General features: G+C 28.1%; 2 protein-coding genes across 2 annotated transcripts in view; one reads left to right on the forward strand and one right to left on the reverse strand.

Moving 5' to 3' along the window:
* Positions 1-384: 384 nt before the first annotated feature.
* The window catches only part of obe (activating signal cointegrator 1 complex subunit obelus), a 41,649-nt gene continuing 16,746 nt past the window's right edge, over positions 385-25,287 (reverse strand). The window contains exons 6-9 of the mRNA XM_075290156.1: positions 5,308-6,316; positions 5,069-5,237; positions 1,202-1,615; positions 385-1,136 (exon numbers count right to left, since the gene is read on the reverse strand). Of these exons, the coding sequence (XP_075146271.1) occupies positions 822-1,136; positions 1,202-1,615; positions 5,069-5,237; positions 5,308-6,316 (1,907 nt within the window). The 3' untranslated portion in view covers positions 385-821. The remainder of the gene's footprint in view (positions 1,137-1,201; positions 1,616-5,068; positions 5,238-5,307; positions 6,317-25,287) is intronic.
* On the forward strand, positions 13,620-21,336 carry LOC142238475 (ficolin-2-like). The gene is made up of 6 exons (XM_075310136.1): positions 13,620-13,759; positions 20,117-20,184; positions 20,249-20,268; positions 20,360-20,405; positions 20,507-21,046; positions 21,157-21,336. Exons 1-6 carry the CDS (start codon positions 13,667-13,669, stop codon positions 21,275-21,277), a joined length of 888 nt encoding a protein of 295 aa, XP_075166251.1. The 5' UTR covers positions 13,620-13,666; the 3' UTR covers positions 21,278-21,336.

A 25,287-nucleotide genomic window follows, 5' to 3' on the forward strand; every position in this document is an offset into this window, starting at 1 on the left:
TTAGGTTAGGTTAGGTTATGTTGCAGCCCGATGTATCAGGCTCACTTAGACTATTCAGTCCATTGTGATACCACTGTGGTGAACTTCTCCCTTATCACTGAGTGCTGCCCGATTCCATGTTAAGCTCAATGACAAGGGACCTCCTTTTTATAGCCGAGTCCGAACGGCGTTCCACATTCCAGTGAAACCACTTAGAGAAGCTTTGAAACCCTCAGAAATGTCACCAGCATTACGGAGATGGGATAATCCACCGCTGAAAAACTTTTTGGTTTTCGGTCGTAGCAGGAATCGAACCCACGACCTTGTGTATGCAAGGCGGGCATGCTAACCATTGCACCACGGTTGCGCCCTTTTTAGCTCAATTGTGTTCTTTCTCTTTTCCAGTTCTTGTTTATTTCATTTATTAACACAAGAAAAGCAATATAAATATAACGCTACGTATAAAATATATAATTTATTTTATATAATGTTTAGGTAGATTTATATGTATATGTATATATATAGAATTTAATACTATATATGTATGCTAATATTTATAAATTTAATTTCATACAACAAAGCAATAACAATTGAATGGAGGTTATTAACTATAACTGATCTGGGATAATGTCTCTTTTAAAATACATAGTATAGTATGAAAGGAAATTTTATGGACTTTTAGAACTTTTAAAGCTGTCAAGTCTAATTTATAGTTTATTATTAGATAGCTAAAGATCTTTTGTGACAAGATTTATTTAATAAAAAAAACAGTAAAATCAAACTCAAAAAATTCACTATTTTTACATTAATTAAAAAAAAAAATATTCAACTCCCTTTGGGAATTATTTTTGTTTCGAGTCAACAATCTCAAATTGCAAATCGAATTGTTGATCGAAACCCATTAGACAATCGGACATTAGATAGAGGGTTAGCAGTAAGCGACCTTTGCGGGGTGGACATTGGAAAGTTATGCGATTGGACGATTTTAGACCTCTCATATTAATACGTTTCATGGCCAACAATTCATCACTGCCTTGAGAGCCTAGAGTTAGGAACCATGCTTCCTTCTTACCCTTGGGGTATTTGGGACAATGTATGGCCGTGTTGAAATTACGCTTTACATTTAATCGCTCCATTTCAATGCAAAGAACATAGTCCTACAATGAAATATAGAAAAATAATTGAATGCAAATTTATTTTCCATTGCATTATTTGTTTATACCTCATTTCGGTGAATCTCAGTCCATATGTTTGACTTGACATCAGTGCTAACTGGTCTTAGTGATTCTTCTTCATCATAATGACGACCCTGTACCAAAATATTCAATGCTATCTCTGGCAGATCCTGTATTACCTTATACATTTGTTCAATTTCTGGCTCCTCAAACATATCTCTTAATGGTCCAGCCAATTTCTCATAATCATTGCGACAAATGTCTTTTAATGCGGGCAGTGTTAAATATTCATAATTGTGTGCAATATTGTAAAACAAATGGACATTGCCGGCATTAACATGGGGTAATGTTAGATATTCACTTTCATCAAACCAACGGGCCTGTATTGCACTTTGCATTAGCTGTTGTACTTTGAGAGTTGTTGAAAGCCATCCTCTTTCAGCAGTATAATCGACCATAGCCTGTAAAGAGAAGATCAATTATTAGCAATCAAATCAAGAAGATTTTTTAATACTTTCTACATTTTTTTTTTTTTTGAATGATTACAATATTAATGATTACTAAGTTCAGAGCCTAGCATCCATGCCACGGTTGCTATAGTTGGCAGAATCCTAAAAAAAATTGTAGGAATTTTACTGTTCGGTATATTGGTAGAATTCCCAATGTTTTGGTAGATTTTGCAAAAAATTTCTCTCCAACTGAGGGGTACTTCTCCAATTTTCTACATAATTAAAATTTTGACAAAATTTTCTATAGAAATAAAAATTTTCTATAAAAATAAAATTTTGAGAAAATTTTCAATATTAATAAAATATTGAGAAAAATTTCTATAGAAATAAAATTTTGACCAAATTTTCTATAGAAATAAAATGATGAGACAATTTTCAATATTAAAAAAATATTGAGAAAATTTTCTATAGGAATAAAATTTTGACAAAAATTTTTATAGAAATAAAATTTTGGCAAAATTTTCTATAGAATTAAATTTTTGACAAAATTTTCTATAGCAATAAAATTTTCGAGAAAATTTCTATTAAAAATAAAATTTTGACAAAATTTTCGAGAAAATTTCTATTAAAAATAAAATTTTGACAAAATTTTCTATAGAAATAAAAATTTTAACAAAATTTTCTATAGAAATAAAAATTTTAACAAAATTTTCTATAAAAAGAAAATTTTGAGAAAATTTTCTATAGAAATAAAATTTTGAGAAAATTTTCTGTAGCAATAAAATGTTGACAAAATTTTCTATAGTAATAAAAGTTTGAGAAAATTTTCTATAAAAATAAATGTTGACAAAAAATTCTATAAAAATAAAATTTTGAGAAAACTTTCTATAGGAAACAAAATTTGACAAAATTTTCTAAATGAATTTTGAGAAAATTTTCTATATAATAAAATTATGAGATTTTCTTTAGAAATAAAATTTTGACAAAATTTTCTATAGAAATAAGATTTTGAGAAAATTTTCTATTTACTATAGAAATAAAATTTTGACAAAATTTTCTATAGAAACAAAATTTTGCGAAAATTTCTATAGAATTAAAATTTTGACAAAATTTTTGAGAAAATTTCTATTAAAAATAAAATTTTGACAAAATTTTCTATAGAAATAAAAATTTTAACAAAATTTTCTATAAAAATAAAATTTTGAGAAAATTTTCTATAGAAATAAAATTTTGAGAAAATTTTCTATAGCAATAAAATTTTTACAAAATTTTCTATAGTAATAAAAGTTTGAGAAAATTTTCTATAGAAATAAATGTTGACAAAATTTTCTATAAAAATAAAAATTTGAGAAAACTTTCTATAGGAAACAAAATTTTACAAAATTTTCTAAATGAATTTAGAGGAAATTTTCTATATAATAAAATTATGAGATTTTCTTTAGAAATAAAATTTTGACAAAATTTTCTATAGAAATAAAATTTTGACAAAATTTTCTATAGGAATAAAATTTTGACAAAATTTTCTATAGAAATAAAACTTTGACAAAATTTTCTATAGAAATAAAATTTTGAGAAAATTTTCTATAGAAATAAAATTTTGAGAAAATTTTCTATTTACTATAGAAATAAAAATTTCTATTTACTATAGAAATAAAATTTTGACAAAATTTTCTATAGAAATAAAATTTTACAAAATAAGAATTTTTTGTTTGGTAGTTTTTGGCTCAGTGACAACCGTGATCCATATAATTTTGAAAAAAAATTCTATGGCAATAAAATTTTGAGAAAATTTCTATAGAAATAAAATTTTGACAAAATTTTCAATATTAAAAAAATATTGAGAAAATTTTCAATATTAAAAAAATATTGAGAAAATTTTCTATTGAAATAACATTTTGACAAAATTTTCTATAGAAATAAAATTTTGGCAAAATTTTCTATAGAATTAAATTTTTGACAAAAGTTTCTATATAAAAATACAATTTTGACAAAATTTTCTATAGAAATAAAAATTTTAACAAAATTTTCTATAAAAATAAAATTTTGAGAAAATTTTCTATAGGAATAAAATTTTGAGAAAATTTTCTATAGCAATAAAATTTTTACAAAATTTTCTATAGAAATAAATGTTGACAAAATTTTCTATAAAAATAAAATTTTGAGAAAACTTTCTAAATGAATTTAGAGGAAATTTTCTATATAATAAAATTATGAGATTTTCTTTAGAAATAAAACTTTGACAAAATTTTCTATAGAAATAAAATTTTGACAAAATTTTCTATAGGAATAAAATTTTGACAAAATTTTCTATAGAAATAAAATTTTGACAAAATTTTCTATAGAAATAAAATTATTAAAAAAAATTTCTATAGAAATAAAATTTTGACAAAATTGTCTTTAGTAATAAAATTTTACAAAATAAGAATTTTTTGTTTGGTAATTTTTGGCTCGAGTGGCAACCGTGATCCATACAATTTTGATAAAATTTTCTATGGCAATAAAATTTTGAGAAAATTTCTATAGAAATAAAATTTTGACACAATTTGCTATAGAAATAAAATTTTGGCAAAAATTTCTATAGAATTAAAATTTTGACAAAATTTTCTATAGAATTAAAATTTTGACAAAATTTTCTATAGCAATAAAATTTTCGAGAACATTTCTATTAAAAATAAAATTTTGACAAAATTTTCTATAGAAATAAAAAATTTAACAAAATTTTCTATAAAAATAAAATTTTGAGAAAATTTTCTATAGGAAACAAAATTTGACAAAATTTTCTAAATGAATTTTGAGAAAACTTTCTATATAATAAAATTATGAGATTTTCTTTAGAATTAAAACTATGACACAATTTTCTATAGAAATAAAATTTTGAGAAAATTTTCTATTTACTATAGAAATAAAATTATGATAAAATTTTCTATAGAAATAAAATTTTGACAACATTTTCTATAGAAATAAAATTTTGACAAAAAATTTCTGTAATAGAAAAATTTGAGAAAATTTTCTATAAAAATAAATGTTGACAAAATTTTCTATATAATAAAATTATGAGATTTTCTTTAGAAATAAAATTTTGAGAAAATTTTCTATATAATAAAATTTTGAGATTTTCTTTAGAAATAAAATTTTGAGAAAATTTTCTATATAATAAAATTATGAGATTTTCTTTAGAAATAAAATTTTTAGACAATTTTCTATAGAAATAAAATTTTTAGAAAATTTTCTATAGAAATAAAATTTTGACAAAATTTTCTTTAGTAATAAAATTTTACAAAATAAAAATTTTTTGTTCGGTAATTTTTGGTAGATAATTTTTTGCTCGAGTGGCAACCGTGATCCATACCCCCTCCCCATCTTGGCTACATTCAGATTATATCCCATGCGGACTATTGTAGAAGCATGACTGGCGCAAACCTTGCTGATATTTTGAAAGAATCAGAACTTATCCCCGTAATTTACCTGCATAACACGCGTGGCATTATCCAAAGTGGATTTTGTGTCAGTCAAATAATCTGAATTTGGCAAAGCCAAACGAGAGAAATGAGCCTGTAGCAAAAGGAATGTTTTCGTATACGGTGAATCCCAAGTAGCAGAACGAGGACGATAGCGAACAACTTCAGCCATTTCTCTGTAGCAAAGAAAATTTTGATGATGAAAATTTAAAATTTGACAGAATTTCCCCCCAAAACCCAACTCACTCATTATATTTATCTTCATTGTGACGCACAGGTTGTTGATCGAATTCATACGAATCGGCTATAGCTAAAAGGATATCTCCTGTAGACATTTGTGGTTCCAAATCATCTAAGAAGTGTTTCATTGTACGATACGATAAATAATAGAATGAAGCAATACGTCCTAGGAAAGTGGGAATAAGTAAATGTTCGTTTTGAACCAGACAAGCAGCTGCTTCCAATTCGTACACCACCTTCTCCACCAACGAAGACAAGAAACTATTCACTTGACTAGGTTCGAGACCATCCAAATTATAATAGGTGGGATTTCTTAGAAGGCGTCTAAAGAAGAATGTCCATGTTAAATAATCCAAAGCGGCCTGCTTTGTTTGTACTGTTCCCGCCACAATTTCAGCATTAATGTGTTCCGGTAACACTTCCAATAGACTTGATTCCACAGGGAATGGATCATAGAGGAATTTCTTATAAAAATTCTTTTTAACATCATGCACCAGGACCACGGCAACACCTTCATTATCGAATTGTGGGCGGCCGGCACGACCCATCATTTGTAAGACATCGGTTATGGGCATGTCAACATATTTCTTCAGTTTGCCATCGAAATACTCTGTGCCTTTGATGACTACTAAATGAGCTGGTAAATTAACACCCCACGCCAATGTGGCTGTGGCTATAAGCACTTGTATTTTACGATTTAAAAATAGTTCTTCTACAGTTTTACGATCTTGTTCTTGTAAGCCAGCATGATGCAACCCAATGCCAAAAGCGAGGCAAAATTTCAAATTGGAATCTTTTATATCCTGTAGTATTTGTTGCATTTCATATTCTTCCATATTTAGGAACTGTTTGGGATTTTCATCGCCTGCCACAAAAGTGATCAAATCTAAGGCAGTTAAACGTGTCTGTCGTCTAGAGGATACAAATACAATGGCCGGTTCTGATGGAGAATATGATCGTATAGCCTGGAATGTTGGACGATTCATTGTGGCCATACGGGGACAATAATGTTTTCCTGCGCAAGAAAAAGAGAGCAAAAATTAAAAAAAAAGATTTAGTATAGGAAAATCGTATGGAAACCGAGCATCATTCGAATATATGGTAATAGATAAATTAAGATTGTAAAAAAATTTAAAAAAAAAATTGATGTACATTACCAAAAAATTAATAAGTAGAGATAAATTTAAATTGAGATGGTAATCCAACATAATTTAGAATTTCTAAAAAGTGTCCAAGTGTGCACACTAATTAAAAAAAAAAAAACAAGTAAGGAAAGTCTAAAGTCGGGCGGGGCCGACTATATTATACCCTGCACCACTTTGTAGATCTAAATTTTCGATACCATATCACATCCGTCAAATGTGTTGGGGGCTATATATAAAGGTTAGTCCCAAATACATACATTTAAATATCACTCGATCTGGACAGAATTTGATAGACTTATACAAAATCTATAGACTCAAAATTTAAGTCGGGTGGAACACAATGTTAGTAAAAAAATATGGGAAACATTTAAATCTGAAGCAATTTTAAGGAAACTTCGCAAAAGTTTGTTTATGATTTATCGCTCGACATATATGTATTAGAAATTTAAGACAATTAGAGTCATTTTTACAACTTTTCGTCTAAGCAGTGGCGATTTTACAAGGAAAGTGTTGGTATTTTGACCATTTTTGTCGAAATCAGAAAAACATATATATGGGAGCTATATCTAAATCTGAACCGATTTCAACCAAATTTGGCACGTATAGCTACAATGCTAATTCTACTCCCTGTGCAAAATTTCAACTAAATCGGATTTAAAAACTGGCCTCTGTGGTCATATGAGTGTAAATCGGGCGAAAGCTATATATGGGAGATATATCTAAATCGGAACCGATTTCAACCAAATTTGGCACGCATAGCAACAATGGTAATTCTACTCCCTGTGCAAAATTTCAACAAAATCGGAGTTAAAAATTGGCCTCTGTGGTCATATGAGTGTAAATCGGGCGAAAGCTATATATGGGAGATATATCTAAATCTGAACCGATTTCAACCAAATTTGGCACGCATAGCTACAATGCTAATTCTACTCCCTGTGCAAAATTTCAACTAAATCGGAGTTAAAAATTGGCCTCTGTGGTCATATGAGTGTAAATCGGCCGAAAGCTATATATTGGAGCTATATCTAAATCTGAACCGATTTCAACCAAATTTGGCACGCATAGCTACAATGCTAATTCTACTCCCTGTGCAAAATGTCAACTAAATCGGAGCAAAAAATTGGCATCTGTGGTCATATGAGTGTAAATCGGCCGAAAGCTATATATTGGAGCTATATCTAAATCTGAACCGATTTCAACCAAATTTGGCACGCATAGCTACAATGCTAATTCTACTCCCTGTGCAAAATGTCAACTAAATCGGAGCAAAAAATTGGCTTCTGTGGTCATATGAGTGTAAATCGGGCGAAAGCTATATATGGGAGCTATATCTAAATCTGAACCGATTTCAACCAGCACGCATATCTACAATACTAATTCTACTCTCTGTGCAAAATTTCAACCAAATTGGGGTAAAACTCTGGCTTCTGTGACCGTATTAGTCCATATCGGGCGAAAGATATATATGGGAGCTATATCTAAATCTGAACCGATTTCAATAAAATTTGGCACACTTGACTATAGCACTAATTGTTCTTCTGTGCAAAATTTTAAGCAAATTAGGGTAAAACTCTGGCTTCTGGGGCCATATAAGTCCATATCGGGCGAAATATATATATGCGAAATATATATATTTTTTATATCCTGTTCCACAGTGTGGAGCAGGATATAAAAAAGTTTCAAAATTTTTTTACACCCCCCACAGAATTATTTGTTTTAATAACGCCACGGCCTTCAATTTTGGCCTGCAGCAGGTCAAGTTCAAAGATTGCCGATTTTGAAAGACTCAATCTCAATCAAGCTCCCATATAGATTGATCTCCTGTTTTAATTTCTTGCACTTCTAGATAATCGAATTTGACATCTATAGGAATTTTAGGTCCACAAAGACCTATGGCGAATTTTGCAGATATCGGCCCAAAATACACAACGAGGAGTTTTTCGAAGGAAACTATAACATTTCAACCTAAAGAGGACTACACTAATTGGTGAAAAACAAGATTTAATTCTCGTTTACATTCTCTCAGATTGTTCTTTTTTATTGTGTTAAAGAGCTTCCCAAATGCAACTCTTTTTAAACACAATATGATTAAAGACTTGTTGTTTTTTTATATTATTTTATTTTATTTTTTTTAATTTTTGAACAACATGTTCACGAGCTTTTGTATTCTGATTAATAATGAGGTGCATTCAACAGCTTAAAATTTATTATCAATTTGGGTATTTTTTTTTACATAAAACCCACCAACAAAAATCCCCGTTGAGTACCAGCAGCAAAATACTATACACAGCAAGTGAAATATAAACTGGGAACAATTTGGACAACATTTTTCCGAATAAAATTTGGAAAAAATTTTCTATAGAAATAAAATTTTCTATAGAAATACAATTTAAACAAAATTTTCTATAGAAATAAAATTTTGACAAAATTTTCTATAGAAACAAAATATTCTAAAGAAATAACATTTGGACAAAATATTAGCTTTTCCATAAAATAGCGATAAGGGGGAATGTCCTGCCCCGTCTCTAATATACTGGGAGACCACTGGATAACACAGAATATATTTGTAAAATATTTTCAGTTTTCATTTATTTACTACGAACCAAAACATCGCTACATCAGTTTCAGATTGGCTGTTCGTACTTCAAAGACCATATTTCCGCCAAATGTTAGGAAAGCTGATTGGAATAGGTATAGGGAATCGTTCAATTTGATAATACCGGAAATGCTAGAGACAAATATGTGCAAGATATCGAACACACAGTGGAGCGGCCTTCAACATGTCACTGAAAGCTGCTTGCCCTAGAGGAAAGCCAAGGGGAAAAATTCGGCCGCCATGGTAGACTACGGAGTTAAGTAATATGAGGAAATCCTGCAGGAAGCTCTTTAACAAAGCAAAGTCCACAAGAGCTCCGGAGGATTGGGACATTTACAAGATGAATCTGAGAGCATATAAACGAGAACTGAGAAGGTCTCAACAAAACTCTTGGGATGATTACTGTAGCAGTATTGAGAATACGTTAGAGGCTTCCAGACTACGGAAGGTACTAGCATCCACTAACACCGCTCCAGGTTTCATTAAAACATCAGAAGGAAATTGGACAACGTCCAGTGAGGAGACGTTGGAGGTACTTTTGGACACACACTTCCCTGGAAATCCGACGGTTGAACCATGTTCGGTTAGGTTAGGTTATGTGGAAGCCCGATGTATCAGGCTCACTTAGACTATTCAGTGCTGCCCGATTCCATGTTAAGCTCAATGACAAGGGACCTACTTTCCCATGAACCATGTTCTGGCGGTGTAACAGTGGCTCAGCGGTCATTTCCTATGGAGGAAATTGTGTCGGAATCTAGAATAAAATGGGCTTTAAATAGCTTTGGACCATTCAAATCCCCCCGGACCTGATGGAATTACTCCGGCGGAATTACAAGCACTGGCTGAAAGAATTATCCCCTGGTTGACGGTGATATATAAACGATGTGTAAACTTAGCATATATTCCAGAAAAGTGGAGAGAAACAAAAGTCGTCTTCATAGCTAAAGCGGGAAAAGCCTCTCACGCGAGTGCGAGTAATTTCCGACCAATCAGCTTATCCTCATTCCTACTTAAGACCCTGGAGAGGATGATAGACATGTATCTTAGAACTAGCGTGGATTCAAGTTTGCTCTCGAAACGACAGCATACATACTCGAAGGGCAGGTCTACTGAGACCGCATTGCATGAACTAGTCAGCTTTATTGAAAGCTCACTATCTGTCAAAGAATACACAATCGTGGCGTTTCTAGACATCGAAGGGGCGTTCAACAATGTCCATCCGAGCTCGATATTAAATGGACTGACAACTCTGAATGTTGATCCAGGTATACTTAGGCTGTTAGACGAACTTCTAATAAAGAGACGTATTTCAGCCACACTAGGGCAACCAAACATACAAAGGTATGTGAACAGAGGCACTCCCCAAGGAGGAGTTCTATCACCTCTTCTTTGGAATGTTGCTATAAACAACCTTCTGGTTTCCCTAGAAAAAGAAAGGATAAAAGTGGTGGCATACGCAGATGATGTGGCGCTAGCAGTCAGGGGAAAATCCACAATCAGAGATATTATACAGAGAGCTCTCCGGATGACTGAGAAATGGGCGAAAGATAATGGTCTTGCGGTAAATCCAGCAAAGGCAGAACTAGTCATGTACTGCAAAGATCGCAAAACTGCCACGGTTAGACCCATTCCCTTACGGGGTAATTGAAATTCTCTTTGGTGAGTGTGCAAAATACCTTGGCGTTATTTTGGACAGGAAGCTGAATTTTAGGCTTAATATTGAAGAGAGGGCGAGAAAAGCCACGGTAGCTTTGTACTCGTGCAAAAAGGCAATAGGGAAAAAGTGGGGACTAAAACCAAAAATTGTGCATTGGCTATACACGGCAGTAGTTAGACCTATAATCCAATATGGTGTTGTAGTCTGGTGGCCGGCACTTCAGAAACCGACTTGTTTAGATAAAGTTCAGCGTATGGCGAGCTTATGTATCTCAGGCGCATTTAGTAAGACAGGAACAGACTCCCTTAATGTCATGCTGCATCTATTGCCTTTAGACATTTTGGCCAAACAGTCAGTTGCAACAACGGCTGTGCGGTTGCGCGAGCTATCGCTGTGGTCGGAAAAAATGTACGGTCACAGTTCGGTCCTCAAAGTAATGCCAGATGTGCCTAATGTAGTGGATTACACCCTGGCAAAATCCCTTTTCGACAAAAAGTTTGAAACTCTACTTCCCAACAGTGAGGCGTGGTGTACACAGACCCCGGGGAATAAAAAATATATAGATTTCTATACTGATGGCTCCAAATTGAATGGACAAGTGGGGTTCGGAGTATATTCTAAAGATCTGGAAATTCGAAAAGCGAAAAGATTACCTAATCACTGCTGAAATATTGGCAATAAGAGAGATGGTGAATTGGCTGAGAAGTAATGTTCCAACAAATATTGACATTAATATATACTCGGACAGTCAACCTGCAATTAAATCCTTGGACTCTGTGTTCCTTAACTCGAAAACGGCCATAGACTGCCGCAAATCTCTCAACGAGTTGGCTGAGCAGTACAATATTCACTTAATATGGGTGCCTGGCCATAGGAACATAACGGGGAACTGCGAATCAGATGTGTTAGCAAGGCTAGGAACTACCTTACATATTACAGGGGAACTAGAATCTGTTGGTATGCCTCTGGCCACCTGCAAGCTCTTACTGCGTGAGAAGGCTGTTATGATGGCCAATATTCGATGGGAGAATTACAAGGGTTGTAACGACACCAAGCAAATATGGCCCCATTTAAACTTAAACCTCACACTAGATATGCTAGTATTCTCAAGGCGTCAGATAACACTCCTGATATCTGTTATAACGGGTCGCTGCCTGATAGGCGAATTTGCAAAAACTATAGGTGCGAAGTATAATGACTATTGTATAAGCTGTCATGATGTGAAGGAAAAGGAATCAATTAAACACCTCTTGTGTGAGTGTCCTGCTTTTTGTGTAAGGCGTAAGCGAATTTTAGGAGCTATAGCTTTAGATTACTGGCAGACCTGGAAAACGTTAACTTAAGCAGTTTGTTAATGTTTTTGGAGCAATCTGGTTGGTTCAACAAAAGTAAATAATAGAGAAGGTTTAGTGGTTAAGACTAGAAGTGCCCATATGTAATAGGTACTTTTAATTAAATGTGGTATCATAATGGACTGAATAGTCTAAGTGAGCCTGAAATTTAATCGGGCTGCCACTTTAACCTAACCTAACCAAAACACGACTATTGTTTGGCACACAAGTCATATCCGAAATCGTAATTTGTGTCGGGGTTATAATTTATATAATATTTTATTTAATGGGAATATTTAGAAAGTTGTACTGATGAAGACGTATGGCATTTTGTGGCATATTATATTAATTGATGAAAAAGGTGGCAAATTTGCCACTAAAATGACACAAGGGCACCATTGTTCAAAAAATTAAATAAAAAAATATTACAACGAATTAAATAAAAAAATATATATTATGATAGGGAATGAATTTGGTTAAATAAAGGATTTGCAAGGATTGACATACACAGAAAAAAATATCACCAAATCACAATTAACTTTTTAATCAAACTGGAAACATTAAGTCAATTAGGTCAATGATTGAACATTTTTAAATTATTAATAAAAAAATTAACTGATACAATTAACTCTTTAATCAAAAGAAAAACTCAAAGTCATTTAAGAAGGTGATTGAAAATAGTTACGTCTTTAATTAAAAAAAATAAACAATATTTTTTTAAATCAAACTAGCAACACAAAGTTAATTAAGAAAATGAGTGAAAACTTTCGGGGTATTTATTAAACAATTAATTATTTAAATTAGCAATATAATGTGTCTAAGTGCCATTTTTGGTAATTTTTTATTGCAGTTAGTTTTATATTGTTCTTATTCTCATTCTGTGTTATTTATTAAAAAACATAGATCTATATTTTTTAATTGTTATTTATATATTTTTATATTTAAGTGTTTCTAGTAGTAATGTTATTGTATTGTAACTGTAACTGTCGTAGGGTCTGATTGACTATGTTACATTCGTGCAGTAATAAAAATAAAATAAAATAAAATAAAATAAAATAAAATAAAATAAAATAAAATAAAACTAAAATAAAACTAAAATAATATATAATTAAAAAATTTAATCCATGTCGATTGCAAAACTCAATTAATTATTTAACGGATTTAATTAAAAAGTTTATCTTAATAATTAATTGAATCAATTAAAGAACTGATTGAGTTTTCCAATCGACATCAATTAAATTTTTAATTGACTCAATAAAAAAAATTAATTGAAATTCTAAAATCAAGCCAATTATTTTTTAAATCAAATATTTTTTAACGCCTAATTAAAACTGTGATTGATACTATCATTTTCGGAATTAAAGACATTTCAATTAAAAAAAAATCAATTGGATCAATTAATTTCGTGATTAAATTAGAAAATATTCTTTTGTGTGATCTTACAAATTCTTATAATTTCTTGACATATTGTTCCAGTTTTTTTTACATCTACTGTAAAACATTCAACAGAACAGTTTAAGCTGGAATAACTTTATCACTTTATCCATTATAAATTGCTCACAAAAATTTAATACAAACTCAGTGTTAATTCAAATCGTTAGAACAACACACTTTCAATTAGAAGATAAAGTGAAAAATGTTTACAGTGAAATTTCTAATTCTTCTATCAATAGCTGCAAATGGTGCCATTGGAATATCAGGAATGAGATGTGAAGATGATAATGAAAAGGTATTGTTATTGTTGAGTTGTATATCGCAATTAAAAGTTTAACTAAAAAAATATATATAAACACCCAGCAAAAAAAGCGTCGCCGAAAAAAGTAATGAAAATGTTCTTTTTGGATGCGGAAGTGGTGCAAAATTGACGCAGAAGCGATGAATTTAACATGGGCTTGTCATAGGACGGAAGTTCCCCATTTTAACAGCCGCTGCAATGAATTTGCATCACTTCTTTAGGTGTGATCCGAATTCAATGTTTTGGATGTAAATTTAAAAAATTTGTAATATTTTGTCATATAAAAAAATTTTATAATTTTTTATAATTTTTAATGGATTCTAACGCTTGTCGGACCTCAAATATTTTCAAAAATTCACAATTTTTTCAGATTGGATTTAGCATTTTTGTCAGCAAAATTTAAATGATTTGTACCATTTTATGAATTCTTACTCTGTTTTTAACCTATTTGAAACAAAAAAAAAGTTAAAATTATCCATTAAAAGTATGAAAAAACCAAGTTAAAAAAATGGGAGTGCATCTTCTGGAAGTGCTTCTAAAGTTGTGCCTTTGGAAGAACTTCCAATTTTTTTTGCTGGGCAAGTAAATACGTGTGCAAAGTTCTGCTAGAGAATGTCACCCACAATCGAAATATTTGGGTTGTGGTAACAATTGCCGATGGATGGCAAAGGTGTCTTAAAAACTTCTTAACATTATCTTTTAATTTTTAAGTTGGTCTATATGTTAGATTAGAAACCGGCAGATTAAATACTTACAACAGCAACTTTGGTTCTCGATAGGTTTATATAAAACTTATAAAAAAATTCTTATAGAAATGAAATTTTGACAAAAAATTCTGTAGAAATAAAATTTGGACAAAATATTATATACAAATAAAATTTGGACAAAAATTTCTATAGAAAAAAATGTTGACAAAAGTTTGAAATAAAAGTTGGATAAAATTTTCTATAGAAATAAAAGTTGGATAAAATTTTCTTAGAAATAAAATTTGGACTTAATTTTCTAAAGAAATAAAATTTGGACAAGATTTTCTATAGAAATAAAATTTGTGCAAAATTTTCTATAGAAATAAAATTTGGACAAAATATTCTATAGAAATAAATTTTTGAGAAAATATTTTATAGAAATAAAATTTGAATAAAATTTTGACATTTTCTATAGAATTAAAAATAAAATTTGGACAACATTTCCTATAGAAATAAAATTTGGACAAAATTTTGTATAGAATTAAAACTTTGACAAAATTTTCTACAGAAATAAAATTTGGGCAAAATTTTCTATAGAAATCAAATTTGGACAAGATTTTCAATAGAAATAAAATTTTGACAAAATTTTATATAGAAATAAAATTTGGACAAAATTATCTATAGAAATAAAATTTGGACAAAATTTTCTATAGAAATAAAATTTGGACAAAATTTTCTAAAGAAATAAAATTTGGACAAAATTATCTATAGAAATAAAATTTGGACAAAATGTTCTTAAGAACTAAAATTTGGACAAGATTTTCTATAGAAATAAAATTTGGACAAAATTTTCTAAAGAAATAAAATTTGGACAAAATTATCTATAGAAATAAAATTTGGACAAAATTTTCTATAGAAATAAAATTTTAGCAAAATTTTCTATAGAAATAAAATATTGACTACATTTTCTATAGAAATAAAATTTGGAAAAAAATTTCGAAAAGAAATAAAATTTGGACAAAATTATCTATAGAAATAAAATTTGGACAAAATTTTCTACAGAAATAAAATTTGGGCAAAATTGTCTATAGAAATAAAATTTGGACAAAATTTTGTATAGAATTAAAACTTTGACAAAATTTTCTACAGAAATAAAATTTGGGCAAAATTTTCTATAGAAATCAAATTTGGACAAGATTTTCAATAGAAATAAAATTTTGGCAAAATTTTATATAGAAATAAAATCTGGACAAAATTATCTATAGAAATAAAATTTGGACAAAATTTTCTATAGAAATAAAATTTGGACAAAATGTTCTTAAGAAATAAAATTTGGACAAGATTTTCTATAGAAATAAAATTTGGACAAAATTTTCTAAAGAAATAAAATTTGGACAAAATTATCTATAGAAATAAAATTTGGACAAAATTTTCTATAGAAATAAAATTTTAGCAAAATTTTCTATAGAAATAAAATATTGACTACATTTTCTATAGAAATAAAATTTGGAAAAAATTTTCGAAAAGAAATAAAATTTGGACAAAATTATCTATAGAAATAAAATTTGGACAAAATTTTCTACAGAAATAAAATTTGGGCAAAATTGTCTATAGAAATAAAATTTGGACAAAATTTTGTATAGAATTAAAACTTTGACAAAATTTTCTACAGAAATAAAATTTGGGCAAAATTTTCTATAGAAATCAAATTTGGACAAGATTTTCAATAGAAATAAAATTTTGGCAAAATTTTATATAGAAATAAAATCTGGACAAAATTATCTATAGAAATAAAATTTGGACAAAATTTTCTATAGAAATAAAATTTGGACAAAATGTTCTTAAGAAATAAAATTTGGACAAGATTTTCTATAGAAATAAAATTTGGACAAAATTTTCTAAAGAAATAAAATTTGGACAAAATTATCTATAGAAATAAAATTTGGACAAAATTTTCTATAGAAATAAAATTTTAGCAAAATTTTCTATAGAAATAAAATATTGACTACATTTTCTATAGAAATAAAATTTGGAAAAAATTTTCGAAAAGAAATAAAATTTGGACAAAATTATCTATAGAAATAAAATTTGGACAAAATTTTCTACAGAAATAAAATTTGGGCAAAATTGTCTATAGAAATAAAATTTGGACAAAATTTTGTATAGAATTAAAACTTTGACAAAATTTTCTACAGAAATAAAATTTGGGCAAAATTTTCTATAGAAATCAAATTTGGACAAGATTTTCAATAGAAATAAAATTTTGGCAAAATTTTATATAGAAATAAAATCTGGACAAAATTATCTATAGAAATAAAATTTGGACAAAATTTTCTATAGAAATAAAATTTGGACAAAATGTTCTTAAGAAATAAAATTTGGACAAGATTTTCTATAGAAATAAAATTTGGACAAAATTTTCTAAAGAAATAAAATTTGGACAAAATTATCTATAGAAATAAAATTTGGACAAAATTTTCTATAGAAATAAAATTTTAGCAAAATTTTCTATAGAAATAAAATATTGACTACATTTTCTATAGAAATAAAATTTGGAAAAAATTTTCGAAAAGAAATAAAATTTGGACAAAATTATCTATAGAAATAAAATTTGGACAAAATTTTCTACAGAAATAAAATTTGGGCAAAATTGTCTATAGAAATAAAATTTGGACAAAATTTTGTATAGAATTAAAACTTTGACAAAATTTTCTACAGAAATAAAATTTGGGCAAAATTTTCTATAGAAATCAAATTTGGACAAGATTTTCAATAGAAATAAAATTTTGGCAAAATTTTATATAGAAATAAAATCTGGACAAAATTATCTATAGAAATAAAATTTGGACAAAATTTTCTATAGAAATAAAATTTGGACAAAATGTTCTTAAGAAATAAAATTTGGACAAGATTTTCTATAGAAATAAAATTTGGACAAAATTTTCTAAAGAAATAAAATTTGGACAAAATTATCTATAGAAATAAAATTTGGACAAAATTTTCTATAGAAATAAAATTTTAGCAAAATTTTCTATAGAAATAAAATATTGACTACATTTTCTATAGAAATAAAATTTGGAAAAAATTTTCGAAAAGAAATAAAATTTGGACAAAATTATCTATAGAAATAAAATTTGGACAAAATTTTCTACAGAAATAAAATTTGGGCAAAATTGTCTATAGAAATAAAATTTGGACAAAATTTTCTATAGAAATAAAATTTGGACAAAATATTCCAAAGAAATAAAATTTGGACATAATTTTCAAAAGAAATAAAATTTGGACGAAATTTTCTATAGAAATAATATGTTGAAAAATTTTTCTATACAAATAAAATTTGGACAAAATTTTCTATAGAAATAAAATTTGGACAAAATGTTCTAAAGAAATAAAATTTGGACAGGATTTTCTTTAGAAATAAAATTTTGAACAAATTTCCTATAGAAATAAAATTTTGACAAATGTTTCTATAGAAATAAAATTTGGACAAAATTATATATAGAAATAAAATTTGGACAAAATTTTCTATAGAAATCAAAATTTTGACAAAATTTTCTATAGAAATAAAATTTGAAAAAAAAATTCTATAGAAATAAAATTTTGACAAAATTTTCTATAGAAATAAAATTTTAGCAAAATTTTCTATAGAAATAAAATATTGACTACATTTTCTATAGAAATAAAATTTTTATAAAATTTTCTATAAAAATAAAATTTTTATAAAATTTTCTATAGAAATAAAATGTTGAAAAATTTTCTATAAAAATAAAATTTGGACAAAATTTTCTATAGAAATAAAATTTGGACAAAATTTTCTATAAAAATAAAATTTGGACAAAATTTTCTATAGAAATAAAATTTGGACAAAATATTCTAAAGGAATAAAATTTTGACATAATTTTCAAAAGAAATAAAATTTGGACAAAATTTTCTATAGAAATAAAGTTTTGACAAAATTTTCTATAGAAATAAAATTTGGATAAAATTTTTTATAGAAATAAAATTTCTATAAAAATAAAATTTGGACAAAATTTTCTATAGAAATAAAGTTTTGACAAAATTTTCTATAGAAATAAAATTTGGCCAAAATGATCTATAAAAATAAAATTTGGACAAAATTTTCTATAGAAATCAAAATTTTGACAAAATTTTCTATAGATATAAAATTTGAAAAAAAATTTCTATAGAAATAACATTTTGAAATACAATTTGGCAGGATTTTCTTTAGAAATAAAATGTTGACAAATTTTTCTATAGAAATAAATTTTTGAGAAAATATTCTATAAATAAAATTTGGATAAAATTTTGACTTCTTCTATAGAAATAAAATTTGAACAACATTTTCTATAGAAATAAAATTTAGACAAAATTTTCTACAGAAATAAAATTTGGACAACATTTTCTATAGAAATAAAATTTGGAAAACATTTTCTATAGAAATAAAATTTGGACAAAATATTCCAAAGAAATAAAATTTGGACAAAATTTTCAAAAGAAATAAAATTTGGACAAAATTTTTCAAAAGAAATAAAATTTGGACGAAATTTTCTATACAAATAATATGTTGAAAAATTTTTCTATACAAATAAAATTTGGACAAAATTTTCTAAAGAAATAAAATTTGGACAGGATTTTCTTTAGAAATAAAATTTTGAACAAATTTCCTATAGAAATAAAATTTTGACAAATTTTTCTATAGAAATAAAATTTGGACAAAATTATCTATAGAAATAAAATTTGGACAAAATTTTCTATAGAAATCAAAATTTTGACAAAATTTTCTATAGAAATAAAATTTGAAAAAAAAAAAATTCTATAGAAATAAAATTTTAGCAAAATTTTCTATAGAAATAAAATATTGACTACATTTTCTATAGAAATAAAATTTTCTATAAAAATAAAATGTTTATAAAATTTTCTATAGAAATAAAATTTTTATAAAATTTTCTATAAAAATAAAATTTTTATAAAATTTTTTATAGAAATAAAATTTTGACAAAATTGTCTATGGAAATAAAATTTTGACAAAATTATCTATAGAAATAAAATTTCGACAAAATTTTCTATAGAAATCAACATTTTTTATAGAAATAAAATTGGGATAAAATTGTCTATAGAAATAATATCTGAACAACATTTTCTATGCAAGTAAAATTTGGATACAATTTTCTATAGAAATAAAATTTGGACACGATTTTCTATAGAAATAAAATTTGGATAAAATTTTCTATAGAAATAAAATTTTGACAAAAGTTTCTATAGAAATAAAATTTTGACAAAATTTTCTATAGAAATAAAGTTTTGCAAAAAAGTTTTTTTTTTAGATTTGGTAGGTTTTTGGTAAAATTTTCTCCAAAATTTAGGTAGATTATTTTTGGCTCGACTGACAATTACGGTCTTAATATGTCAAAATTAATTATTCGACATTTATTATAATTCTATACGAGCTTATTTGGCATGAAGATGAAGGGAATTAGTATTATTAACTCATTTAAAAGAATCTACACAAGCCTAGCTATACATGTTTCATCAAAGGCTAAAGTGAATTCTATAACGGCTGCTGTTTATAGAAGACTTACCTTTTGGGTATAAATTTTACATAGTTCTTTTTATATAAAAACTCCATTATTTGGCGAAATAAATAAAGTTGAAATTTATTTTTTAGAATTCGATCTCTTTGAATGAGATATTGAAAGATTTAAAGGAAATTAAGAAAGACATGGACGATCTAAGGTAAGTTTAGATCACACGAAAATATTTTGAAATAAATTACTAATTTTTTTTTTTTAACTTTCAGACCAAAGACTAAACCCAAAGGTATAAATTTTACATTATTGGTCAATTTTTCTATTTCAGAGATATCATCAAATTTCGTTATTTTTTATTCTTACTTATTTTTATTACGCAGATCTTCCAATGTTTGATATACGCTATGATAATTTACCAGAAATATGGTTAGTAAAATATTGTTTTTAATGTAATTCTTGGAATTTTATTTATTTTATTTAAATTAACTTTATTTAATTTAATTTCAACTATTGCATATTATTTACAGTCAAAATCATGCAATACCCTCAAATTGCGGAGAGGCTACGGCATGTACCAAACGCAGTGGTTTTTACTATATCAAAATTAAAGAATTTAGCAATGACAGTTTTCTTGTCGAATGTGATGCCTACACTGACGGTGGTGACTGGACCATCATACAAAGACGTCAAGATGGTTCAATTGATTTCTATCGAACATGGTCTGAATATAAAATTGGTTTCGGTGATATCGATGGTGAATTTTTCATTGGCTTGGATAAACTCCATGCCATGACCAATTACGATAGATCCCAAGAACTAATGGTGCTTATGGAAAATGGTACAAATGCAAAAGAAGGATATGCCAAGTATGATGCATTTAAAATTGGTGATGAATCTGAGGAATATGTATTGAAGAGAACTGGTCGTTATGTGGGAACAGCAGGCGATTCATTGAAAGGTCATATAGGTTTAAAATTTACCACAAAGGATCAGGATAATGATAATTATGAAAGTAATTGTGCTCAATCGTTTATGGGCGCTTGGTGGTATGGAGCTTGTCATTCAAGGTAAGAGCACATATGCCGAACTAAATATTTATTTATTTTTTTTTTTTCATTCAGAGTATGTCTTTTAAATATCTTTAATGTCCCTTTTTTGTTCTTTCGATTTATTTTAGCAATTTGAACGGTCATTATGGAGATGCAAAACATGGTAGAGGTGTAAATTGGTATAGCTTTTCAGGTCATTATAATTCTCTAACCTTCTCGAAAATGATGATTCGCAGACGTAGGAATTAAAAGACCAAACCAAAAAAATAAACATTTGCCAAAGAGAATTAAACCACATTTTAAAATAACCACCCTAAAAGCGTTTTATTTCAAAACATATCATAGGGAATATAACAGGTTGGCTGATAAGTCCCCGGTATGACACATAGATGGCGTCGCTAGTATTAAATGCATATTATTTTTATGTAGTACCACAACCTTCAAATGATTCGTGTCAAAATTTGACATCTGTAAATCAATTAGTTTGTGAGATAGAGCGTCTTCTGTGAAGCGACTTTTGTTATTGTGAAAAAAATGGAAAATAAGGAATTTCGTGTTTTGATCAAATACTATTTTCTGAAGCGAAAAAATACGGTGGAAGCAAAAACTTGGCTTGATAATGAGTTTCCGGGGAAATCAACAATAATTGATTGGTATGCAAAATTCAAGCTTGGTGAAATGAGCACGGAGGACGGTGAACGCAGTGGACGTCCGAAAGAGGTGGTTACCGACGAAAACAGCAAAAAATCCACAAAATGATTTTGAATGACGGTAAAATGAAGTTGATCGAGATAGCAGAGGCCTTAAAGATATCAAAGGAACGTGTTGGTCATATCATTCATCAATATTTGGATATGCGGAAGCTCTGTGCAAAATGGGTGCCGCGCGAGCTCACATTTGACCTAAAACAACAACGTGTTGATGATTCTGAGCGGTGTTTGCAGCTGTTAAATCGTAATAAACCCGAGTTTTTCCGTCGATATGTGACAATGGATGAAACATGGCTCCATCACTACACTCCTGAGTCCAATCGACAGTCGGCTGAGTGGACAGCGACCGGTGAACCGTCTCCGAAGCGTGGAAAGACTCAAAAGTCCGCTGGCAAAGTAATAGCCTCTGTTTCTTGGGAATAATTTTTATCGATGATCTTGAGAAGGGAAAAACCATCAACAAGGACTATTATATGGCGTTATTGGAGCGTTTGAAGGTCGAAATCGCAGCAAAACGGCCCCATATGAAGAAGAAAAAAGTGTTGTTCCACCAAAACAACGCACCGTGCCACAAGTCATTGAGAACGATGGCAAAATTCATGAATTGGGCTTCGAATTGCTTCCCCACCCACCGTATTCTTCAGATCTGGCCTCCAGCGACTTTTTCTTGTTCTCAGATCTCAAAAGGATGCTCGCAGGGAAAAAATTTGGCTGCAATGAAGAGGTGATCGCCGAAACTGAGGCCTATTTTGAGGCAAAGCCGAAGGAGTACTACCAATCGTTGTATAGCTCTTGAAGGGAACTATGTTGAATAATAAAAACGAATTTTGACAAAAAAATGTGTTTTTCTTTGTTAGACCGGGGACTTATCAGCCAAACTGTTACAACACAATTCCGGGTCTCTGTGCTCCTTAACTCCAAAAAGGCCATTTAGTATAGTATCTCTCCCTGGAGGTGGGTGGGCAAGCAAATCGAAGCCCAATTCATGAATTTTTGCTATCGTTCTCAATGACTTGTGGCACGGTGCGTTGTCTTGGTGGAACAACACTTTTTTCTTCTTCATATGGGGCCGTTTTGCCGCGATTTCGACCTTCAAACGCTCCAATAACGACATATAATAGTCACAGTTGAGTTGAGCCATGTTTAATCCATTGTCACATATCGACGGAAAAATTCGGGTGTATTACGAGTTAACAGCTGCAAACACCGCTCAGAATCATCAACACGTTGTTGTTTTTGGTCAAATATGAGCTCGCGCGGCACCAATTTTGCACAGAGCTTCCGCATATCCAAATATTGATGAATGATATGACCAACACGTTCCTTTGATATCTTTAAGGCCTCTGCTATCTCCATCAACTTCATTTTACGGTCATTCAACAAAATCATTTTGTGGATTTTTTTGATGTTTTCGTCGGTAACCACCTCCTTCGTTGCTTCACAAAAGACGCTCTATCTCACAAACTAATTGACTTACAGACGTCAAATTTTGAAACGAATCATTTGAAGGTTGGTACTATATAACAACAATATGCATTTAATACTAGCGACGCCATCTATGTGTCAGACCGGGGACTTATCAGCCAACCTGTTAACCACGGTTGCCACAGTTGGAAGAATTCTACCAAAAATTTTAGATTTTTTACTGTTTGGTAGATAGGTAGAATTCCAGATGATTTTGAATTTTTTTCAAAATATTCCTCTCTAAATAAAAGATACTTCACAATTTTTTTATATTTTTAGTTTCCTACAGAAATAAAATTTTGACAAAATTTTCTATAGAAATAAGATTAAAATTTGTCAAAAATTTATCTTTATAGAAAATGTTGTCAAAATTTTCTATAGAAATAAAATTTTGATAAAATTTTCTATAGAAATAAAATTTTGATAAAATTTTCTATAGAAATAAAATTTTGACAAAATTTTCTATAGAAATAAAATTTTGACAAATTTTCTATAGAAATAAAATTTTGACAAATTTTCTATAGAAATAAATTTTTGACAAAATTTTCGATAAAAATAAAATTTTGATAAAATTTTCTATAGAAATAAAATTTTGACAAAATTTTCTATAGAAATAAAATGTTGACAAAATTTTCTTTAGAATTAAATTTTGAAAATTTTCTATATAAATAAAATTGTGATAAAATTTTTTATAGAAATAACATTTTGCCAAAATTTTCTATAGAAATAAAATTTTGACAAAATTTTCTTTAGAATTAAATTTTGACAAAATTTTCTATAGAAATAAAATGTTGACAAAATTTTCTATAGAAATAAAATTTTGACAAAATTTTCTATAGAAATAAAATTGTGACAAAATTTTCTATAGAAATAAAATTTTGACAAAATTTTCTATATAAATAAAATTGTGACAAAATTTTCTATAGAAATAACATTTTGACAAAATTTTCTATAGAAATAAAATGTTGACAAAATTTTCTATAGAAATAAAATTTTGACAAAATTTTCTATAGAAATAAAATTTTGACAAAATTTTCGATAGAAGTAAAATTTTAGCAAAATTTTTTATAGAAATAAAATTTTGACAGAAATAGAAATAAAATTTTAACAAAATTTTCTCTAGAAATAAAATTTTGACAAAATTTTCTATAGAAATAAAATTTTGACAAAATTTTCTATAGAAGTAAAATTTTAGCAAAATTTTCTATAGAAGTAAAATTTTAGCAAAATTTTCTATAGAAATAAAATTTTGACAAAATTTTCTCTAGAAATAAAATTTTGACAAAATTTTCTCTAGAAATAAAATTTTGACAAAATTTTCTCTAGAAATAAAATTTTGACAAAATTTTCTATAGAAATAAAATTTTGACAAAATTTTCTCTAGAAATAAAATTTTTACAAAATTTTCTATAGAAATAAAATTGTTACAAAATTTTCTATAGAAATAAAATTATGACAAAATTTTCTATAGAAATAAATTTTTGATAAAATTTTCTATAGAAGTAAAATTTTAGCAAAATTTTTAATAGAAATAAAATTTTGACAGAAATAGAAATAAAATTTTGACAAAATTTTCTATAGAAATAAAATTTTGACAAAATTTTCTATAGAAATAAAATTTTGAAAAATTTTTCTCTAGAAATAAAATTTTGACAAAATTTTCTATAGAAATAAAATTTTTACAAAATTTTCTATAGAAATAAAATTTTGTCAAAATTTTCTATAGAAATAAAATTTTGATAAAATAACGTGGGTGTTTCCAAAAAATGTTTTACGGGGTTTGCATTTGGAGCAGTTGTTCGCATGCTTCCCGCAAATTAAATTTTATGGGCATTGAATATGCTGGCGCTGAAAGGCTTTTGATTGTCTGAATCATTCAATGTTAATAAGGAAGGTGTATACAAAGTATAGTGTTTCATCATTATCATTAAAATTGTTTTCTCATATTTGGTGAATAGGTCTCAATTTGTAGGGCCACAGTTTTTCATAATGTTTCTTGATGACTGTGTAGTAGGATTGGCCAGATTTGAACGTGGTCAGACATTACTTATAGGTAGACGACGAAAGCTTATATTTACGAATTTT

This window comes from Haematobia irritans, chromosome 1 (genome assembly GCF_050003625.1).
Source record: "Haematobia irritans isolate KBUSLIRL chromosome 1, ASM5000362v1, whole genome shotgun sequence".
In the NCBI taxonomy this organism is placed as follows: Eukaryota; Metazoa; Arthropoda; class Insecta; order Diptera; family Muscidae; genus Haematobia; species Haematobia irritans.